A 22,497-nucleotide genomic window follows, 5' to 3' on the forward strand; every position below is an offset into this window, starting at 1 on the left:
CATCTTTGAACCGAATCCTCCAACGCACTTCACCGGACGAATCGGCAGACGGATCGTGATCCAGATCCGAATCAGACTCGGAGCTAGCACAGCCTAGCGGGCGGAACAGCACCGGAGACGACGGCAAGGCAGCCGGCTCCCCGCCCCCAAGCGCTGGCACTAGCGGAGGCGATGCCGGCGGTGGCGGCACGACCACCACCCCCTCTCCATCCCCCTCATGTGCCTGCGCGATTAGCGGAAATGATTCCGGCGGCGGCGCCCGGTCACACCGCTCCTTGGCAAACTCCTCGTTCAACACGATCGGTAGCGCGGGTGGTGGCTCCGGCGGCGGCGGCTTGGTCGCCCGGTCGCCTCAGTCGCCTCAGTCATTCTCGTCTCCTTACCTACCATGCCCGCGGTTATGTGGCAGATGGGAATTTGTTAATATCCGGTTGTCGAGGACTTGAAGTAAACTTAATTAAAATGAACCAACCGCGTGTATAACCGTGATTGTCTCTTTTCGGGGATATTCAAGAGGAGAACACGGTTTATGTTATGTTTGACGTAAGTAGGAGTTCAAGATCACTTCTTGATCATTATTAGTTGGCGAACGTTTGCTTAATTCCTCTTCTCGCTCTTGTTTCATAAGTTAGCCACCATACTTGCTTAGTTGCTGCTGCAACCTCACCACTTTACCCATTCCTTACCCATTAAGCCTTGCTAGTCTTTATACCCATGGTAATGGGATTGCTGAGTCCTCGTGGCTCACAGTTTACTACAACAACAGTTGCAGGTACAGGTTATGCGATGCTCATGACGCGAGAGCGATGTTTACTTGTGTTTGAGTTCTTCTTCTTCTTCGTCGATCTTGGGTTAGGTTCCTGGTCGGCAGCCTGGGATAGCAGGGTGGATGTTGTTTGAGTTTCTGTTTATGTTTCATCCGTAGTCGGATGTTATTCTCATGTATGACGTTGATGTATTCTTGGGGCGTTTGTGCCTTATGTATGTATCCCCAACTATTATGTAATGGTATGATGTAATGATATCCACCTTGCAAAAGCGTTTCAATATGCGGGTCTATCCTTGGTGGGACCTTCGAGTTCCTCTCGGATAGGGTCACATATTGGGCGTGACAAGGCTCCCCCTCCGCGGCAGGCCCCTGTGAGCGCGGCAGTATGTTGTGCGTTCACTCCAGAGCTGCGTCGCGTTGTCTGGCCCGGTAAGTTCAAGACGGGTCTGCCTCCACGCTATGACGGCACCCCCGACCCTACCAAGTTCCTCCAGCTCTACGAGCTAAGCATCGAGGTGGGAAATGGCGACGAGAAGGTCATGGCGAACTGGTTTCCCATGGCCCTCAAGAACTGGTTTCCCATGGCCCACATGGTGCGTGCTCGTGGCTCCTGAACCTCCCTGTGGGATCGATCTCCTCCTAGGATGAGCTACGCGAGCGCTTCATCACCAACTTCCAGGGTACTCGAGGCCGCGCCCCTGCTGCAGGCGACCTGCAGCGCATCAAGCAGTAGCCAGGGGAGATCTTGCACAGATACATACAGCGCTTCACCAATGTTCGCCTCAAGATCCCTAAGGTGTCGGACGAAGCCATAATTTCAGCATTCACTGACGGTGTCTGAGATGTCAAGATGAAGGAAGAACTCGCCATACACGAGGACCAGTGCTCGACTCTGGAGATGTTCAACATGGCAAATAGATGCGCGAGGGCTGAAGAAGGTCGCCTCTCCCTCCTTGAGCTCCCGGAGGCCGATCCTGAAGACAAGAAGGCCAAGGCTAAGGATGTGAAGCACAAGGGCCCCGCTATGCTCCCGGCCGAGCCTGAGATGAAGCGCGGCTGCGACCACCCTGAATCCTCTAAGGGCAGCCGCCCGTTCTGCGTCTTCCACAACGTTCACAGCCACAACACCAATGACTGCCAAGATCTCAGGGCCATCCGTGACGGGCGCCTTGGCCGCCGCCCTGAGCGCAACGAGCGTGGCTACAACTACAGAGGAGGCTGTGGTGGAGGCTGTTGGGACAACCGTGACCCCCGCCAAGACTAGCATGATCAGCCTCGTGAGGACCGCTGGCAGGGCCAGCCTTGCGAGGACCATCCTTGCGAGGACCATCCTCAGGGCAACGCCGCCCTTCCTCTGTTGCCACCGCCGCCAAGGAGGAATGATGACCACTGCCAAGATGATGGGGCAGGGGGCTTTCAAGAGCCTAGTTCTATTTCCTGTATCCTGGGTGGTGCGCAGGCCCCCGCATCCCATCGCAGCTTCAAGTAGTTCGCTCGTGAGGAGAACGCGGCCCTCCCCAAGCTCGAGGCATCGCGTCCCCTCAGGTGGTCCAAGTACGCCATCACCTTCGACTCTACAGATTAGCTCAGGTGTGCAGCCACCGCCAGCGCGCTCCCAATGCTCTGCTCGCCGACCATCAGCAACGTCCTCGTCACCAAGACACTCATCGACGGTGGCGTGAGATTGAATGTCCTCTCTACCGAGACGTTTGAGAGGCTCCAGGTGCCCTACGACCAGCTCCTCCCCACCAAGCCCTTCTCATGAGTAACTGACGGCTCCACGGTCCCCCTGGAGCAGATTCGCCTTCCGTTCACCTTCGGCAAGCGCGACAACTACCGCACCGAGCTCATCGACTTTGACGTCGCTCACATTCGCCTCCCGTACAACGCCATCCTCGGGTATCTGGTCCTCGCCAAGTTCATGGCAGTGACTCACCATGGCTAAAACGTCCTCAAGATGCGAGGAAGCTGCGGCATCATCACGGTCGCCTGTGATGAGAAGAACGCGGTGTGCTCCCTCGAGCGCGCCTACCAGGCCGCAGCGGTTGGGAACTCAGATGACGAGGGTGCCATCCATCCTCCTGAGGCCGTCCCCAAGAATAAGAAGCAATTACTCCTCTGAGGTCTTAAGGAGGCTGGGGCGTCCAATGATCATACCTCAGGCCGCGCGCCTGCTGATGGGGCGACTTTCCCTCTCACATAGGAAGGCGCGCCCAGCGCCCCTCTCGGGTTGGGCTCGGGGGCTCTCCTCTGGAGGGCCTCTGACCTGGCCAGCGTCACGCGGGAGGCGTTCGGGTGCCATGTGGAGGCGTGTTTCAACACACGCTTCCGCGAGCAGGGTGCAGGGTGCGAGGCGCCAGGCGCTCAGGGGTTCATCACCAAGGCGATCGGAGAGCTTTAGGAGGGGTGGGCCATGCGCGGCGAGCGCCGCCCCGCACCGCTCAGTGCAGCTGCTGCCCCTGACATGGGTGGGGAGCTGCGCGTCTCGTCAACATCCCAGGGCTCAATAGGGCCGCTTCTCAGCAGCGCTTCTAGTCGTCCTGTGTCGGCCGGATAGGGGGCTGTTGTTGGATTTCGGGTGCCGCAGACCCTTGAGAGGTTCGAACTCAGGGGTGCGCATGAAAAACACACTCTCCCTAGACTACCCGCTCAACGATCCCACGGCCTAGCTCGACAAACCCAAAGAACGAGAGACATAGAGATTTATCCTGGTTCGCGCCACCTTGCGGTGTAATACCCTACTCTAGCTTTGTGGTGGATTGCCTCGAGGGGCTGAGGATGAACTAGTACAGTGGATGAACAGCCTCAGGAGGTGAGGTGTTATTGAGCTCAGTGAGCTGGTGAGGGTGGAATGGCTCTCCCCCTTTCCCTATGGTGGTGGTTAGGTCCTATTTATAGTGGCCTTGGTCCACTTCCCAAATGTTAGGCGGGAAGGGATCCCACAACAGCCAAGTTTGAAGGGAGACAACTAGTAAAAGTTATCCTGACAAAAGTAGTCTTCGCCTGCCAAAGGCTCTAGTGTAGTGGTGATGCTGTCGTGGGCTCCGCGATGACCTCCGTCCTGCCGTCCTAGCGGTCTTGGTCTTGTTGCACCAGAATGGAAACCTTTGCTTGATTCCTCGGGACTCTGCGCCTGCGCTTGCCTCCTTAGCACCGTAGAGGAAACTGGTACACTACGCCCGCTGGTGCTCGCCTGGCCTTGGTCGTCAAGGCTCACGTCATGCGAACCTCGCGAGGTGCACCTTACATAGATATCTCTGCTCCTCGGGAGCCAGCCTAGCGAGGCTGCCCCAGGGAGGCCTTCGTGTCGTCCGCCTCGCAAGGGTCTTGAGATATTGCTGCTGAAGCTGGGCCGTACTAGGCCATCGATGGAGCCACGTCATGGGCCACGGGCAGGCAAGTCTGGGTACCCCATTCCCAGGACAACGACAGTAGGCCCCAGGCCCAAGGCGCGCTCGAACTTGGCTTCGAGGGAGAGCCAAAGGACAAGTGCGGAGCGCTGCGGGCCCCAACTTCCTACGGCCTCGGCTGATGCGTGGCGATTGATGAGACATGGGCACCTCCGCTTCCCCACGCTGCCTCGGCAACTGCTCGAGTTGACGAGACCCTGCTGCATGTATAAGAAAACCATCATTACCTGCGATCGTGGAGGCCGGCGGTTGGCCTCCTTCTGGCTATAAATGAGGGGAGGGGTAGAGCCCCCCTCGCTCATCTCTGTCTTCTCGGCGCCCGCTCCTTCTTATTCCTCGTAGCCTCACCGTCTTGCCGCGATACTCATGGCACCTATTAGGAGGTTCTCCGTCGCGGAGAAAGGAAAGATCCCCCTTGAGGAGCCTGAGCTGCTCCCACCGAAGAAGAGGTCCAGGCGTCCTCATGACATCAGGGAGCAGGGGGAGGTGATGCGGCCTTGGTACAAGCGGCCGCCGCCTGGCTACCCGCTCCCCCTGTACGCCCAAGCGCGGGGCTTCGGAGGAGGCGGAAGCGCTCCGCATTGCGTGAGCCACGGCCGCAGTGGTCAGGCTGTGGTAGCACGAGCTATGGGCCCATGAACCAACACCGAGGGCTCCTCTCGCGAGTTCATAGTGTGGGCGGCGATGTCGCCGCGCACGTGGATCAAGCTTCCGTGGTTCTTTGCCGAAGAGATGCCGCCAAGAGGGCCACTCGAACTGTCGTTGCAGCATGCCGAGTGCAGCACTCTAGCCACGGGGGCGGAGGTCGAGGTTGTCTCCCCGGGCAAGATCTTCATGACCCGTGGACGGGGCGAGGTTGCCCGCGCTTGCCGCGCGGAGGGGGCCCTCGCCATCCATTTCGAGTACGACGGCGCCTCCATGCTGTTCTTCAAGGTCTTCGACGAGGAAGGCCGCCGCCTAGAGCGCTGCCCTGGAGGAAGCAGCCGAGGGGGCGCGGCAGCAAGCGCCGAGCCTACCCCCGGTCCTGCTGGTAGCTCCTCCAGGAGCGGTGACGACTCCTGGGGGTCCAGCGACTCTCCCGAGCCGAGCGAGTCTCCGGAGACGAGCGACGACAGCTACGCGCCACCAAGCTCCCACCGTGCCCGGAGCGCGGCAGCGGCGTCCGCCCGTCGTCGCCGATGACCTGGATGGGGTTGGCATTGGCCTCTCGTGGCCCACCATTGATGATGGCGTCGGCGGCGACGTTCGTAGTGAGGGCTTCTTGGGGTTTTCCTTCTTTTGTTCACTGCGAGGAATCAAGACGAACCCTCCGGGTGTGTGTAAAGAAACTGTAATGCTTTTGCTCCAGCGCTTATTATTCCGACTATAAGATTGTGGTTGCGTATCTTGCTTTGGCATTGTCCCCCCATTTCATCCTTGCAGTAGCTTAGCACTCTACGCCGCAAGGTCCCAGTCCCCAGGTGTTGAGGATATAGACCTTAGAGTCACCCTCCAGGAGGGGCCGGGTTACTCGTACGGTCGTTACCAGAAGCCCGGAGCCAAGTTTCAAGACGATGGGCCAGAGATGGGCTGAGACCCGGATATGGCTTAAGGCCCGTAGTTACAATCATTATTATAGTAGAACTTGTAGCGTAAGGCAAGTATAGTTTAGAGTCCGAGCCGGACACTCTTATGAGCCGGCCGGGACTCTAAGGGCTGCTGGGCGTCAGCCTCCCTATATAAAGGGACGACCCGGAGCGGTTTAAGGGCGAGAACAATCTCATCGAGAGCCGGGGATAGCTGTTTAGCTCCTGGCGATCGTAACCCTAATCAATATCACCTCAAACTGGACGTAGGCTTTTACCTTCACCGTAAGGGGCTGAACCAGTATAAACCCTCGTGTTCCTTGTCCCGCATAACCCCTTCAAGCTTCCTGGTTGCGATGGCTCCATGACTAAGTCCTAGCTCAAGGACATCTGCCGTGATAATTCCACGACAGTTGGCGCCCACCGTGGGGCCAGCGCACGGTGGATTTGAGTTCTTGAAGGGCAGCTTCGAAGGGCTCAAGGGATACGCCGTGGGCCGGATGACCAAGAGTCGTCGCGGCAAGCTCTACATCGATGATGCGGACTGGGGCCCCGACGCCGGCTCAATTGAGTACGGGTACCGGGTCCCCTTTGGCGGAATTCATGTCTTCATTGGCAAGATTGGTGAGCCGGGCCCCGAGCCAGATCTCTGCGCCAATCTCATCGAAACGGCTCAGCGTGCACGACCCGCCAGGGCCCGGCCTGCCTTAAGGCGCGCTTTTGTGGGATGCATCCATGGAGGGGCCTCTGATCCATCCGGGTCTGGTGATGAGGCGGCCGCCGGCTCTGACGGCGAGTCGGCCACTGATGAGTCAAACTCGTTGTACCAACTTCAAGATGGCAGGCTCATGGGCTGTTCCGATGGCGACAGTATTCCAGACCTTTTTGAGCCGCCAAGTCAGGTTGGAGTTTTTATGGCTGGTGCGCAGCCTGTTCAGAACCCCGCTGCTGGATCAGGAAACCCGATGCCTTCTCCGGCTCAGGTGCTGATGGATCTCACGGACAAGATGACGGCCCTGTTAACCGCCACGGTTTACCCGGTGGCTCAAGCCCAGCATGATGCGGAGGTGGCACAGTTGAAATTGGATCTGATAAAAGCTAAAGAGGATCTTGCAGCAGAAGGAATCAGGCTGGCCGCGGAGCGGGCGGCTCTCGATGCCCAGACTCAGCTGATTCAGGCGCAGTCCTTCCAACTCACGATGGATCAGAACGCGGCCAATGAGGTCATGAGAAGGAGGCATCAAAAGGCCCAGTCTCGACTCCTACCGGTTTACGATCCACGCAACCTCTTCAACACGCCAGGTGTAGGGTCTAGTAACCCGCCAGGGGTCATAGCACCCGGGTCTGGACCCCTTATTCAGCCGCGAGTGATGGGGCCTCCCCAGGTACCCCCTGCCCCGCCTCAGTATGTGCCAATACCCCCGGGTCATTATAATAACCCGCTGGAGAACATGGTCGCTGCGGCAGCACGGCTGGCGGCCCTACCAGTTGACGGTGACTCTCCGACGGCCATCGAAACCCGCCGGGTCAGGGAACTCCTGCAGACGGCACTGGCACAGCAAGAGGCGTACTCCTACAGCCGGGACAGAATCCACTCGACCCCTCGTCCAGGCCAGAGCCTGAGTTACAGCCGGCACATGGTCTCAGCAACCGGCTCAAGTAATGTCCGACGCCATGACCCGCCCCTTGGCCATGGCCCGGCTCATAATGGAGCGTTTTACGCAGCAGACCAAGCGCGGCAAGAGGCGGAGCAAGCGCCTCAATTGACGGCTTACCAGACCCCCCCCCCCGGCTTACCCGACGACTTCCGTTGATGTGGGTATCCCTACCAGGACCGGGGGCGTTCCTTGTTTTGTGCCAGCTATCCGTAATGAACGTCTGCCTAAGGACTTCAAGGGCCCTAGGAAGGTGCCTAACTGTACAACTGACTTACAACCCGCGGCCTGGATTGAGAGTTATGAGATGGCTATGGAGCTACTGGAGGTCAGTGAGGCGGCCATGGCCAAGTATTTCACCATGATGTTAGATGGAACTGCCCGTACGTGGTTGAAAGGGCTACCACCGAATTCCATTGGGTCTTGGGCTGAGCTGAAAGCCCGGTTCATCCAAAACTTCAAAGATACATGTAGGCAGTCTATGTCAATTGTGGATCTGACTAACTGTAAGCAGCAGGAGGGTGAATCCACGACCCATTGGGTTCGCCGGGTCAAGGAGATCATACATTCATCAGATAAGATGGATGCCGGCTCTGCAGTCTTAATGTTGGAACAAAACTGTCGCTTTGTGCCCCTAAAGATGAAACTTGGGCGGCTTAAACGTGACTGCACTGATATGGGCACACTAATGGCGGCTCTTGTCAAGTACGCCGATTCCGATGGTACCAAGGATCCCCCTTCAGATGATGAAAGGACAGGGAAGGGAAAGAATAACGGCAATGGCAAGGGTCCTCAGTTTAACCCGGGGAACCAAGGAGGAGGCAAGCGCAAGGCCGATGGCAGCCTAGAGTTCGTAGCCAACGCCAACTCCCAAGGTAACAACCAGCGACGCAAGGGGAGGCCTCCTCCCCGAGGCGGCGGGTCAGGACCTTCTCTGGAGCAGCTGTTGAATGAGCCTTGTCCGAGACACGGCTCTAGAGAGAAGCCAGCGACTCATCTGTGGAAGGATTGTGCAATCATGAAGGCCTTTAAAAACTACAATGGCCCGGGTGGCGGCTCAGGTGCTGGCGGCTCAGGCGCCGGCGGCTTTCATGGCCCGGGGGGCGGCTCAAATTCTGGCCCTTAGGGCGGTCAAGGGGGCTTTAATCAACAGTCTGGCCAGGGCCATCAACAGCAGCAGGGGGGTTATCAGACCAATCCAAAGCAGCTTAGCGGTGGACAGTATCATGTGTTTACCACTAGTTTGTGCAAACGAGATCAGAAGCTTCACAAGAGGGCTGTGAATGCTGTTGAGCCGGCGGTTCCACGCTACTTGCGGTGGTCTGAGCAGCCTATAGTGTGGAGTAGGGAGGATCACCCTCCCCGGGTGGATAACCCGGGCCACTTGGCCTTAGTGGTGGCTTCTCAGGTGGGAGGCTATAAGTTCACAAAGGTACTCATGGATGGAGGCAGCAGCATCAATATCCTCTATTACGAGACTTTTCGCCGTATGGGGTTGGTTGATAAGAACCTCAGCCAGTCAAACACTATCTTCCATGGTGTGGTACCTGGTAAGTCGGCTTATCCAGTCGGCAAGATTGAATTGGAAGTGGCTTTTGGTGATGAGAACAACTACAGGGTGGAGAAGTTGACCTTTGAGGTGGTCAAGATAAGAAGCCATACCATGCTATATTTGGACGGCCGGCTTACGCCAAGTTCATGGCACGGCCGTGTTATGTGTACTTACAGCTCAAAATGCCGGGTCACAACGGGACTATTACGGTTCACGGCAGCCGGAAAGTGGCTCTAGAGTGCGAGGAAGGCGACGCGGCTTATGCAGAGTCTGTTTGTGCTACAGAGGAGTTGAAGTTTTACAAAGACAATGTTGACCCAACAGATATGACCTCTCTGAAAAAGCCAACCACGGAGAATGAACCAGCAATGAAATTTAAATCAGCTGACAAGACTAAACTTGTTGATTTTGTTCCAGGTGACTCGTCTCAGCAGTTTAGCATCAGTGCAAATCTGGACCCGAAATAGGAAAGCGCACTCATCGAGTTCATCCGTGAGAATAGGGACATCTTGGCGTGGAAACCTTCTGACATGCCAGGTGTACCTAGAGAACTCGCTGAGCACACTCTCAATGTTGATCCGAAATTTAAGCCGGTCAGACAATTCCTTCGGCGGTTTAATGAAGAGAGGCGAAAAGCTATTGGTGAAGAAGTGGCCCGGCTCTTGGCGGCCGGGTTTATCGTTGAAGTCTTTCACCCAGAGTGGTTGGCTAACCCGGTGCTCGTGATCAAGAAGAACGGCACCTGGCGGATGTGTGTGGACTACACGGACTTGAACAAGGCGTGTCCGGCTGATCCTTTTGCCCTCCCCCGTATTGATCAAATCATTGATGCTACGGCAGGTTGTGCACGCTTAAGTTTCTTGGATGCTTATTCCGGGTATCATCAGATTAAGATGGCAGTTAAGGACCAGGAGAAGACGGCGTTCATCACTCCCTTTGGAGCCTTCTGCTATGTGTCTATGCCCTTTGGACTCAAGTGTGCACAGGCGACTTACCAGCGTTGTGTATAGAACTGTCTGCATAAACAGATCGGGCGCAATGTTCACGCTTACGTGGATGATATTGTGGTTAAATCCATCAAGGAGGAAACCCTGATAGATGACTTAAGAGAAACCTTTGACAATCTCCGGGTCTATAAGATGATGCTTAACCCGGCCAAGTGTGTTTTTGGTGTTCCTGCAGGCAAACTATTGGGCTTCTTAGTTTCTGACAGAGGCATTGAGGCTAACCCGGAGAAGATCAAGGCCATCACCTCCCTAGCTAAGCCGGCGTGTATAAATGACGTTCAGCGCTTGGCGGGTCGCATCGCTGCTTTAAGCCGGTTTATAAGACGTTTGGGTGAGAAGGCTATGCCCTTATATCAGTTGATGAAGAAAACTGATAACTTTGTCTGGAATGATGCAGCTAATACCGCTTTTGAGGATTTGAAAAAGCAGCTGGCAGAGCCCCCAGTCCTTGCTGCTCCGGTTGATAAGGAGCCCTTGCTACTGTATGTGGCGGCAAACACACGAGCCGTCAGCGCGGCTATTGTGGTGGAGCGCAAGGAGGTGGGTAAGGAGCATCCGGTTCAGCGGCCGGTTTATTATGTCAGCGAAGTGCTCATTGAGTCCAAGCAGCGGTACCCGCATTGGCAGAAGCTTGTGTATGGTGTGTTCATGGCGAGCCGGAAGCTTAAGCATTATTTTCCGGGTCATCCCATCACTGTGGTCAGTTCTGCCCCTCTTGGTGATATTATTCAAAACAGAGAGGCCACAGGGAGAATTGCTAAGTGGGCTATAGAACTTGGACCTCATGGCCTCAAATATGTGCCACGCACTGCTGTTAAATCTCAGGATTTGGTGGATTTCATCAATGATTGGACAGAGTCACAAGTGCCTGAGCAAAAGCCGGATAACACTTATTGGACTATTCACTTTGATGGGTCCAGGCAGCTGGAGGGCTCGGGGGCTGGCGTTGTATTGGCTTCCCCTAAGGGTGACAAGTTCCATTATGTGCTACAGTTGATGTTTCCTTGCACTAACAATGCGGCTGAATACGAGGCTTTGCTCCACGGTCTTCGGATGGCTAAGGAGATGAGCTTAAGCCGGGTAAGGTGCTTTGGTGACTCAGACTTGGTGGCTCAACAAGTATCAGGCACGTGGGATTCTAAGGATCCTCTCATGGCGGCTTATCGCCGCGAGGTTGATGCCATTGCTGGGCACTTTCAGGGATACCAAGTGGAGCACATTGATCGCAGGAAGAATGAGGCGGCTGATGCTTTAAGCCGGCTAGGCTCTCAGCGAAAGCCGGTGCCGCCTAACACTTTCCTGGATGTCTTGTATAACCCTTCGGTTAAGTTGCCTACAGAGGAAGACTTGGCTATCCCTGACCTGGAGGCACGACTGGTGGCGGCTCTTCATGTCATACCAGACTGGAAAATGCCATATCTGGCTTATATAACCCGGGGAGAGTTGCCTGAGGATGAAACTTTGGCCAGGAAAATAACCCGGCGGGCTAAGTCAATGATCGTCATCGATGGCGAGTTACATCATCGCAGTGTTTCAGGGGCATTTCAACGTTGTATCTCCCCTGAGGAAGGCCAAGAGATCTTGCGGGAGATCCATGAAGGGGATTGTGGCCATCATGCCGGCTCAAAATCCCTTGTAGCCAAGGCTTTCCGTCATGGTTTTTATTGGCTGACGGCTCATGCTGATGCAGAGGACTTGGTCAGTAAATGTGATGGTTGCCAAAGGTTCTCACGACGGGCTCATGTGCCGGCTCAGGAGTTGAGGATGATCCCAATCACTTGGCCCTTTGCGGTCTGGGGGCTTGATATGGTTGGGCCTTTTAAACGGTCCAAGGATAAGAAGACCCACCTCTTGGTGGCAGTTGACAAGTTCACAAAGTGGGTGGAAGCTGAGCCAGTTAGCAAATGCGATGCAGCCACGGCGGTTCAATTTATGAAAAAGGTGATTTTCCGCTTTGGTTTTCCGCACAGCATTATAACTGACAATGGCACCAATCTCTCCAAAGGCGCCATGGAAGAATTTTGTCAACGAGAGCATATCCGACTTGATGTTTCTTCAGTGGCTCATCCTCAATCCAATGGTCAAGCTGAGAGAGCCAACCAGGAAATTCTGAAGGGCATCAAGCCCCGGCTTTTGGTCCCTTTGCAACGGACGCCGGGTTGTTGGGTGGAGGAGTTGCCCTCCGTCTTATGGAGCATCAACACTACTCCTAACAGGTCTACAGGCTTCACGCCTTTCTTCATGGTTTATGGAGCAGAAGCAGTCCTCCCTAGCGACATCCGTCACGATTCACCCCGCGTGGCGGCTTATGTTGAGACGGATAATGAACAGGCACGCCAAGATGCTCTGGACTTGTTGGACGAACAGCGTGATGTGGCAGCAGCCCGTTCAGCGATTTACCAACAAGACCTGCGCCATTATCATAGCCGCCGGGTCAAATCCCGGGTCTTCCAGGAAGGCGACCTTGTGCTCCGGCTCATCCAGGATCAAACAGATGCACACAAGTTATCCCCACCTTGGGAAGGGCCCTTTGTGGTCAGCAAGAACTTGCACAACGGGTCATATTACCTCATTGATATTCGGGAGCACAAAGATTCACGTAAATCTGAGGAAGAGACCCGTCGGCCGTGGAACATAGCTCAGCTTCGGCCTTACTACACTTGAGCTACCGGCTCTCGTGGTGTACATATTTATCTTAGCCATGTATATATTATGATAAGCAATAAAGCAGGACCTCTGTCCTTTTCTCTCCTCCAAATATGTGTGTGTTGTTTTTATTACAAGATTACATGCTGACTTAAAGGAGGATCCGGCTTATGATCGTATTCGAATCTAGCCGTAAGCAGTAAAGTCACTTGGGGGCTTCCTGTTCAAACATGGGTCGTATTCGAACCAAAGAGAACATAGCTGTCGATACCCATTTGATTGGCAAAGTGCCGAGCTCATTGGGAGGTTGCCTTTGGTCATATTTGAATCATAGTTTAACTCCTCTGAGAACCGACGTGGATCGTATTTGAATCAGCGTCGTTAAACAATTTTAAGAATCACTTGGGGGCTTCTTGTTCAAACATGGGTCGTATTCGAACCAAAGAGAACATAGATGTCGGTACCCTCTTGATTGGCATCGCCACACCCACTGGGGGCTATATGATCATATCCGAATCTTGGCTTAACCCCTTTGGGCCGGGACTCTGGTCGTATTCGAACCGGAAGCCCCTAAGTTCTTCTGCTTTTCACAAGTTTACTCTGAGGTGTGTATGGCCGGGTTTCACTTGCCGGCTTAACTTTGGTTTGCAGTGTTAGTTGCACGTCATGGGTGTCATCAAGGCAAGTAAATCGGAGTTAAGGTGTCAACCTTACTACCCGGGTTATTTAAACCGGAAGATGCTTATAGGCTATTAAGTGTGGTATTTTGGCTATGTTCCGAGTATAATTAAGGACCAGTCTTTTTTGAGTCATATTCCGGGTTATTTATCTCAAACACCTGATTCTCAGGGCGGTAAGCCGCCTCGAGACTTGTGATTTGCCTTTCTATGCAGATACTTAAAGGCACGTTTTGAGGTTGAGAAAAGCAAAGGGATGATTATGACCCGGAGAAACATCAAAGAAGCAATTTCAAAGGATTTTTGCATTCAAAACGTGCACGATGGCACGGCAGAGATGAACTGTTGCACTTACTCTATTACAATAACTCTTCAAGTCTAAAGAGTGGAACATTGTTTGATGACCCGCTGGCCAACTTATGATGCTCGCTGAGTTGAAGTCCCCGGATCATTCCTATCTTCTCCTCCGGCTGATCCCAAGACCTCGAAGGTTGATGACTTCCAGTCGATGCCGCTGAGAGCTTCAAATTGGGCTTCTTCGTCAATTAACCCGGCCGGGTCAATCTCCGGGGCGAAGGTGTGCTGACGAGCCGGCGGGATCAGATTGAGGGCTTCATAGCGAGGGGTTGGAATCCTCTGATTCGCCGCATCATAACCTGGCTGATACTTGGTCAAGTCGGTGTCGTTCCCGATGAGGGTGGCCACCGGGCGTATAGCCTTCACACATGCCGCGAAGTCCTTCTGGTCGAAGGCTGAGCCGTCTTCCTTCAGGCTTGGGTAACCCAGGGCGATGTCTGCCGGGTCTAGCTCCGGCAGGAATGCTTTGGCCCGGCTCAGCGCGGCAATTGCTCCGGCTCTCGCGGAGGCCCGTCGTAGCTCCTGGATCCACTGCGGCAGAACAGCGAGCCGGCGCAGGACTTCGGCCAGATGAGTTGGCACCTCGTTGGATAGGGCCACCACAGCTAAGGCACGCTGTGACCCGGTGTAGAGCTGTTCCACCAGGGTGTACACGGCCTTTAACTTGGTGACCACGCTCTGGTTGAGGTTGGCACTCCTGGGACCTGTTAACAGAATCAGATAAGCCGGTGACAAGGATGAGTTATAACATATACAAACTTGATGAAAGCCGGTGAGGCGGCTTACCGAAGATAGCGGCCACCATTTGGGAAACCTGGCGCTTTAGGCCGGAGAGCTCGGCGGTCTTCTCAGCGAGAGCCTTCTCCGCCTGTTCCGCCCGGGTCACCAGTGCGGCCTTCTCTTCGACCCAGGCTTTCCTCTCAGCATCAAACTCGGTCTTCAATTTTTCTTGAGTGGCGATGCTGGATACAAACTTGGCGTTTGCCTTCCGGGTCTCCATCTCCTGCATCTTCAGCCGGCTCTTGAGATCCGCAAGATCCGCCTCTAGTTTCTTGCCAACAGCCTGTATATATTTCCGGGTTAATTAACAGTCATTATATAAGTCCCAAGCGTTTTCCAAGCAAAGACACTTGGCACTTGGGGGCTAATGCATATTGAACGTATCTATCTACATACTGCTGGCTCAGTTGAATAAGCCGGAACCTAAGTCTACAACATATTCAAGTATAAGTCGTCGACTTGGGGGCTAGCATGGTAAAGGTAACTATGCAGTAAAGTAAGAAGACAGCAGAAGGATACCTCAGATTTTTGTTGAATCTGGTTGACCATGGCAACCTCGGCATCCCGGCTCTTGTGTACTTGGCTGATGTAGCCAGAGACGAGCTCTCCAATGCTCAAGTCGGTGTAGCCGGAGAGGTCCAGGTTCACCCGGTGGGGCTGCAGCAACTCCCCCTTCGCGGAGCATTTGGCCAACACGGTCGGTCTCCCCGGCTCAACGAATTCCGTCCGGGTGATTACCACGTCCGGGTCGTCTGCTGGTGGAGCTGAGCCGGAGGCCTCCGGGTTAACCGAAGCTTCAGTCGTCGCCTTGGTAGTCGGGGCAGGGGCCTCAGGCGCCGTGTCCATTGGAGTGGTGGCTTCAGGGGCGGAGGCAGCTGGCGGCTCTTGAGCCGTCGCCTCCGGGTCAGGTAAGTCTGGCACTCCGGCTGACCTGGTCTTCTTCGCTCTTTTGGTGAGCTTTGCCTGGGCACTGAAAAGACAGAAGTGTTAGGCACACAAAGAGTAAGTACAGACAAGATAATGTAAGAAGATTGTTATTACCCGGGCGCAGTCTTGAAGGCCGGTAGATTTGACTGCATGGAGTCACCCGAAGAGGGGGAGGTCTCCTGGTAATTGGAGTCAGAAGAGTTGAGTGGCTGACGGATAACACCCGCCAATGGATGAAAAGGGTACATGTGAGAAAAAACCTCAGTGCGACGCTTCCTTGTTGCATCGGGTAACCCGGCGGGGAGGTCGGTGTCCTTGCGGGCCCGGATGTGACGCCGGCTTTCTTGAACCTGCTGCTTCAAAAGAAATTGAGGATCTTGATGAGCTAAAGGATGTGAAAAGCTTACTTTTCGGGTTACTCTTCGGACTTTCAGCTGTGGCAAGGGCTCCGAGTCGGAGGAAAGTGACGTTACCTCTTCAACCACCGGGTTACTGGCGCCGGTGTCATCCTGTCAATGAGCAAGTGTTGATAAGGCGGACAGCAACAAACAACAAATATAGCAAGAATTTAAAGGTTTAAGAGTTACCTCTGACTCGGAGCTGTCGCTTAATTGCATTAGCTCCGAAGCAGTGGGTTTGCTTCCCTTTTTGCGAGGGGCGGCTTTCTTGGCGGCTTTCTTCGCCTTCCTGGCCTTCTTGGCCGCTTCATGGTCATATTTGACCCGCCAGAACTTATCATCAGCCTGAAAGATACAATGATTGATTCTTAAAACGGTTCAGATAAGGGTTACATACAGACGAAGATAATAGTTAAAGTCAGCGGCTTACCGCTGGGGCTGGATTGGTCTTGCAGAAGGGGGCTAACCCGGTTCTTCCGCAATCTGCTAGGCTCTCGTTTAGAAGAGCCTTGGTCTCTTCCTCTGCAACGTCTTCTGGAAGATCATTGCGACTGTGCCTCTGCGGGTCATCCTTTCGCCCTGTGTACTCACACATTAAGCCGGGGCGGCGGCTCAATGGGATCACCCGCCATGAGATCCAGACCCGGACCAGGTCAATTCCGTTCAGACCGTTGCCTAGCAGGGCCTTGATCTTATTGATAGTTGGAAGCAGAGGCTGGCGTTCCGCTGCAGTCAGTTTGTCCGACAGCGGATGAGTCGGCTCTAGACGTGTTGGGCGAAAGCCGGGCAGCGGGTTCTCGTCAGCCGGGGACGTATCTTGGCAATAGAACCAAGTCATATTCCAGTCCTTGGGGTGGCTCGGTGGCTCAGCGTAAGGGAAAAGACAGTCCCTACGCCGCTGGATGGAGATGCCGCCTAACTCCAGACTTGGCCCGTTGGCACACTCATTTTGGCGGTTTAAGTAAAACAGCTCTCTGAAGAGCAGCAGACTAGGCTCTTCTCCAAGGTACACTTCGCAAAAGACTTGGAAGTTGCAGATGTTGGATACGGAGTTGGGTCCTATATCCTGAGGCCGTAGGTCAAAGAAGTTGAGCACGTCCCTGAAAAACTTTGAGCCGGGCGGTGCGAAGCCCCGGCTCATATGGTCTCCAAAGATCACTACCTCCCCGTCCCTTGGCTGTGGTCTCTCTTCCGATGGGTCAGGGGCACGGTAGGACATAATTTCCTTCTTAGGCAAATATCCGGAATTAACGAAATTGGCCAGGGTCTCGTCGGTGACGTTGGACCTCATCCAGTTGCAAGTGATGGGAGCCTTGGGAGGCATGGTGAAGGTTGGTAGTCTATGATAAAGAGAAACGTGTCCGGGTTAAATATAAGCCGGAGATCTATCGTTCAAACTAAGATGGCGGCTTATGAAGGGGACTAATGATATATATTCAGATACAGCGGGTTATTTAAGCCGCAGGGGGATTCAGAGTAAGTTGGTTATCTACGGCTTTACCACAGTTAAGCCGGAGGATTCTACAGAGCATGGTTCTCTTTAAACCGGAAAGTTCTACGGCGCGTGTTTTCTTTAAGCCGGAAATGTAAGCCGCCAAGATTCAATGGTTGCAGTTTTTACTAAGTGTGGTAAAACAGGTTTCACATACTACCGTAACTTTTTTGGATCAAAATAGTCGGAGCAAAGAAAATTTTCTAGACCTAAAATGCGGACGCAGGGGAGTTCTTGAGCTCGAAGGAGATCTTATGCAGTGGAAAGAAGTGTGTTTTGCAGGTGAAATGAGTAATAAACAACTACTGCAGCAAGTCTATACATATCTAAGATCAAACAAGGGTGGCAACTACGAGAACTACCGAAGCCTGCGGACAAGGGTGAAGAACACGGATGAAATGTTTGAACTCTACCGCAGATCTGTTCTAACAAGGCAGAAGAGACTCACCAGAGTTGGAGAAGAGCGGAAGCCGCCGCCGTTTATCTGGTCCGAGTCAGGGTGATGCAGCGGCCGGGTTGATGAAGATCAGGGGCGCGACGGTGGCGGCAGTGGCAGAGCTCGGGCAGAGGAGCGACGGTGCGAGGAGGAAGAAGAGAGCGTGAGAAGAGCCCGTTGGGCCGGCCTATTTATAAGGCGAGGTCATAAGTGGGCGCGAGATTCAAGGAGACCACGGCGTGGTTATCTCCCCCCCATGACGCCTCGATTTTCGGAATGACAGTAAAGCAAAGATCCGTTGCGGATCTGGCGGAGTAAAAACGGACTTAATGGAGGATGATGTCATGGCGGATTATCCGGAGTCCGGAGGATGACGTCACTCCGGGTTATGGCCTTCACGTGAATGATAAACCGGAGATTTTTTCTGTCAGAAGAGTTGAAGATTGACATGAGCCAGCTCAAATCAATCTGGGGCCTAATGTTGAGGATATAGACCTTAGAGTCACCCGCCAGGAGGGGCCGGGTTACTCGTACGGTCGTTACCAGAAGCCCGGAGCCAAGTTTCAAGACGATGGGCCAGAGATGGGCTGAGACCTGGATATGGCTTAAGGCCTGTAGTTACAATCATTATTATAGTAGAACTTGTAGCGTAAGGCAAGTATAGTTTAGAGTCCGAGCCGGACACTCTTATGAGCCGGCCGGGACTCTAAGGGCTGCTGGGCGTCAGCCTCCCTATATAAAGGGACGACCCGGAGCGGTTTAAGGGCGAGAACAATCTCATCGAGAGCCGGGGATAGCTATTTAGCTCCTGGCGATCGTAACCCTAATCAATATCACCTCAAACTGGACGTAGGCTTTTACCTTCACCGTAAGGGGCTGAACCAGTATAAACCCTCGTGTTCCTTGTCCCGCATAACCCCTTCAAGCTTCCTGGTTGCGATGGCTCCACGACTAAGTCCTAGCTCAAGGACATCTGCCGTGATAATTCCACGACACCAGGCGAGCTTCAGCCGTCGCTGGTATGCCAGGTCGTGATGTCGTGGTCAAGGCCAGGAGGTGAGCTGCCCAAGGTCCGGTAAGAGCTCCTGAGGCGCGATGCCCAAGAGGTCCCCTTTGGCGTGCAAGCAGCGTCCCGAAGGCAGAAAAGAAAGGCGGCATTGCCAGAGCATGGCTGGGAGAATCAAAAATTCCAACTGCGACATCGTGCTAACACGAATTTGAGACTTGTCTTATCGAGCCTGAGGTGGTTCCCTGTACAGCTTCCAATTTGCACTTCAGCAGCAGTGTTACTAAGTGAGGCTCACGCTGGCTTCCCCCTTCCTTGCTCTTCTAAGTGCTCTGCGTCCTCGGGTCTCGACCCTCGAGCAAGCTCAGCCGTCGCTGGTATGCCAGGTCGCGATGCCTTGGTCAAGGCTAGGGGGTGAGAGCTGGAGAGTCAGTAGGAGCTCCTGAGGCGCGATGCTCAGGAGCCCCCCCCCCTTTCACGCGCAAGCGAATCATGCAAAAGGAGGGCAACCGGAGAGGCCACCCATAGCTAAGCTCGGGAGATTCCTGCGGGTTAGTTCGAGAGGAGGATACAGCTCATAATCGCGTTTGTTCTCATGCCGCTGATCTTTCCGCAAGAAGATGAAAGCACTGAGAATCTGGTGCGGTGACGTGCGCGGTGCGGGCCATGAGCCAGAGCTCGATCTCTCAGATTTGTCAGCGTTGCAGGGACGGACCCGAGCACAAGCGCCATGCCAGCATGTGTAGCCCCCGTTGCAGGATGAGCAAGAGGCCGGTCAGCAACACGGAAGGCCGCGAAGGGCAACAGGCAAGCAGGTGATAATCATAAAGTAACTCATGGGAGGAGCATCCCGCAAGGACAGACCCATGCCGCCTGGGGATGATGCAGCTCGAGGAGCGCCCCCAACAGAGTAAGTTAAAGATGCAAAAGGATACATGTCGCAGGTATAGGCCCGTGCGACCTGGGGACAATGCAACCCGAGGGGCGCCCCCAACTGAATAAACTAAAAAGAGTCACCTGGCACCGTTGCTGGAGAGAGGTTGGAGCAGCCGAAGACACGTGTTGAAGAAACTGCTCCTTACGGGCCGCCTGGGTCCAGAACCTCGGGAGGCTCTGGGGGCTCAGGAGGCTCATGAAGAACCGTCGCCATCTCCTGCAGGACCACATGGTGCCTACCCTCCCGAGTTGCCAGAATGCTTCGCAGGCAACGCTGGAAGGTAACGGCCGCGTTCGGCAAGCCAGAAGGCATGCGGACGTAGCTGTGAGGGGGCCCCTCGCACCGACCAACGTGTGAAGGCCAGAAGCGCTCCTGAGATGCGGCTCTGTTGAGCCCTGGGATTTTGATGCAGACGCGCAGCTCATTGTCCTCGCCAGGACAAGGAACAGCACCAAGTGGTGGGCGGCGGTCGCCACACATGGCTCTTCCCTCTTGAAGCTCCTCGGTCGCCGTGGTGATGAAATCCTGAGCGCCAGGCACCCCGTGCCTTGCGCCCTCATGAGGGAAGCTTGCGATGAAGCATGCCTCCATGTTGTGCCCGAGCGCCTCCCTCATGACATTGGCTAAGTCAGAGGCCCTCCATAAAAGAGCCCCTGAGCCCAGCCTGAGGAGGGCGCCGAGCACGCCTTCCTATGCGAGAGACGGAGGCGCCCCATCCATGGGCGCTGGTCCTGAGGTGGTGCCGCTGGAGATACCGCTCTCTTGAGGCTCTTGGTGGAGCAACTGCTTCTTCTTCTTGAGGACTGCCTCAGGAGGGTAGATAGTGCCTTCGTTGTCTGGGTCTTCAATTGTTGCAGCTTGGTAGGCGCACTCAAGGGAGCACACTGCGCCCTTCTCCTCGCAGGCAACCGTGATGATGTCGCGGTTCCCTAGCATCTGGAGGACATTGTAACCATGGTGAGTCACTGCCATGAATTTGGCAGGGCCTGATACCCAAGGATGGCATTGTATGGAAGGCAACTATGGGCGATGTCTAAATCGATGAGCTCGGTGCGGTAGTTGTCACACTGGCCGAAGGTGACAGGGAGGCGAATCTGCCCTATTGGGGTGGTGGAGCCATCAATCACTCCTGAGAAGGGCTTGGTGGGCTGTAGCTGATCATATGGCACTTGGAGGCGGTCGAATGTCTCAACGGGAAGGACTAAGCCCCACACCGCCATCGATGAGGGTCTTCGTGACGAGGACATTGCTGATGACGGGTGAGCAGAGCATCGGGAGGGCGCTGGTGGTTGCCGTGCACTTGAGCTGGTCAGACGAGCTGAAGGTGATGGTGCACTTGGACCACCTGAGCGGACACGTGGCCTCAAGCCTGGGGAGGGCGTCATTCACCTCACGGGCGAACTGCTTGAAGATGCGATGAGAGTCTGGGGCCTGAGCGCCACCTAAGATGCAGGCTATGGCGTGAGGCTCCTGGAAGCCCCCAGCCCCCTCGTCTTGGTGGTGGTCGTCGTTCCTTCTTGGTGGTGGCGGCAGCGGAGGGAGGCCGGCGTTGCCCTGAGGACGGTCCTCACGAGGCTGGTCCCTCCAGGCGCCCTCACGAGGCTGGTCCTGCCAGCGGTCCTCGCAGGGCCGGCCGCGCCACTCCTGGCGGGGGCCGCGGTCGTTCCAGCGTCCTCCACTTCTGCCTCCTTCGTGGCCGTAGCCTCGGTCGTTGCGCTCGGGGTGTCGACCGAAGCGCCCGTCGCGGATGGCCCTGAGCTCCTGACAGTCGTTGGTGTTGTGCATGTGTACATTCTGGAAGGCGCAGAATGGGTGGTTGCCCTTGTATGATTCTAGGTGGTCGCAGCCGCGAGCATGGCCGCCCCTTTGCGCTTTACGTCCTTGGTCTTAGCCTTCTTGTATTCTAGGTCGGCAGCTGGAAGCTCGAGGTGGGAGAGGCATCCCTCCTCAGCTCTCGCGCACTTGGTCGCCATGTTGAACATCTCCAGAGCCATGCATACGTCCTCGTGTATGGCAAGCTCTTCCTTCATATTGACATCACGGACGCCATCAGAGAATGCTGAGATGATGGCCTCGCCCTAGCTGCTGCTTGATGCGCCGCAGGTCACCCGCGACTGGCGGGCGGTCATGAGTGCCGTGGAAGTTGGCGACGAAATGCTCGCGCATCTCGCCCCAGGAGGAGATCGATCCCGCGGGCAGGTTCAGGAGCCATGAGCGCGCGCCATCCTTGAGAGCCATGGGAAACCAAGTCGCCATGACCTTTTCGTCGCCATTAGCTACCTCAATGCTCCGCTCATAGAGCTGCAGGAACTTAGCAGGGTCGGGGGTGCCGTCGTAGCGCGGAGGTAGGTCAGGCTCGAACTTGCCGGGCCAGACCACGCTACGCAGCTCGGGGGTGAAGGAGCGGCAGCCCGCGGTGGTCACCGGAGCTCGTCGTGGAGGTGGAGCCTGGTCTTGGTAACCACGTGCCGCCGCCGCAGGCGGCGCCAGGTCCTAGCATAGCGGTGCAGGGAGCACGGGAGCACCTTCTCACGGCCGCTGGATCTCTTAGCAGCTTCCTTCTTCGCGTGCGGGCACCCTGCATGGCGGGTCACGCTGCGGGGCCGCACGCCTTCGCCCGAGGACGACATCTTGATGGGGAGGTGGTGGAGGCGCTCGATGGGCTACGTCGCCCGCAGCAGGAGGTGGGTGAGGCAGCGAAAGGGTTGGCGCAGGAGAGCCCCCAGCGACGCTGATGAGCTCGGCGATACGATCCAGCCAGTCCTCGTAGAAGTCGTCGATGGGGCGGTAGCGCAGGAGCTCGTGCGCCATGAGTAGCGCCGCCTGCGCGTCCGTGAACCCATGACGAGCGTGAGATGACAAGCTCGCAGGAGTCAGCAACGG

The 22,497-nt window shown here is 55.4% G+C and overlaps 1 protein-coding gene across 1 annotated transcript; it reads right to left on the minus strand.

The window, feature by feature from the left end:
• Positions 1-3,166: 3,166 nt before the first annotated feature.
• On the minus strand, positions 3,167-22,244 carry LOC141040898 (uncharacterized). The gene is made up of 4 exons (XM_073507013.1): positions 22,077-22,244; positions 14,425-14,701; positions 14,171-14,342; positions 3,167-3,359 (listed from the first exon to the last, which is right to left on the minus strand). Exons 1-4 carry the CDS (start codon positions 22,242-22,244, stop codon positions 3,167-3,169), a joined length of 810 nt encoding a protein of 269 aa, XP_073363114.1.
• Positions 22,245-22,497: the final 253 nt, after the last annotated feature.

The sequence above is a fragment of the Aegilops tauschii genome, chromosome 2 (genome assembly GCF_002575655.3).
Source record: "Aegilops tauschii subsp. strangulata cultivar AL8/78 chromosome 2, Aet v6.0, whole genome shotgun sequence".
NCBI lineage: Eukaryota > Viridiplantae > Streptophyta > Magnoliopsida > Poales > Poaceae > Aegilops > Aegilops tauschii.

Bases quoted from the DNA above. Each gene is read 5' to 3' on its own strand.
- LOC141040898 (XM_073507013.1), bottom strand. From the start codon at position 22,244: ATGTCGTCCTCGGGCGAAGGCGTGCGGCCCCGCAGCGTGACCCGCCAT. The intron at 14,702-22,076 runs GTTACCAAGACC...AAATATATACAG, and splicing joins GCCTGCGGCGGCGGCACGTG to GCTGTTGGCAAGAAACTAGA. The intron at 14,343-14,424 runs GTAAGCCGCCTC...TTCTGTTAACAG, and splicing joins AATGGTGGCCGCTATCTTCG to GTCCCAGGAGTGCCAACCTC.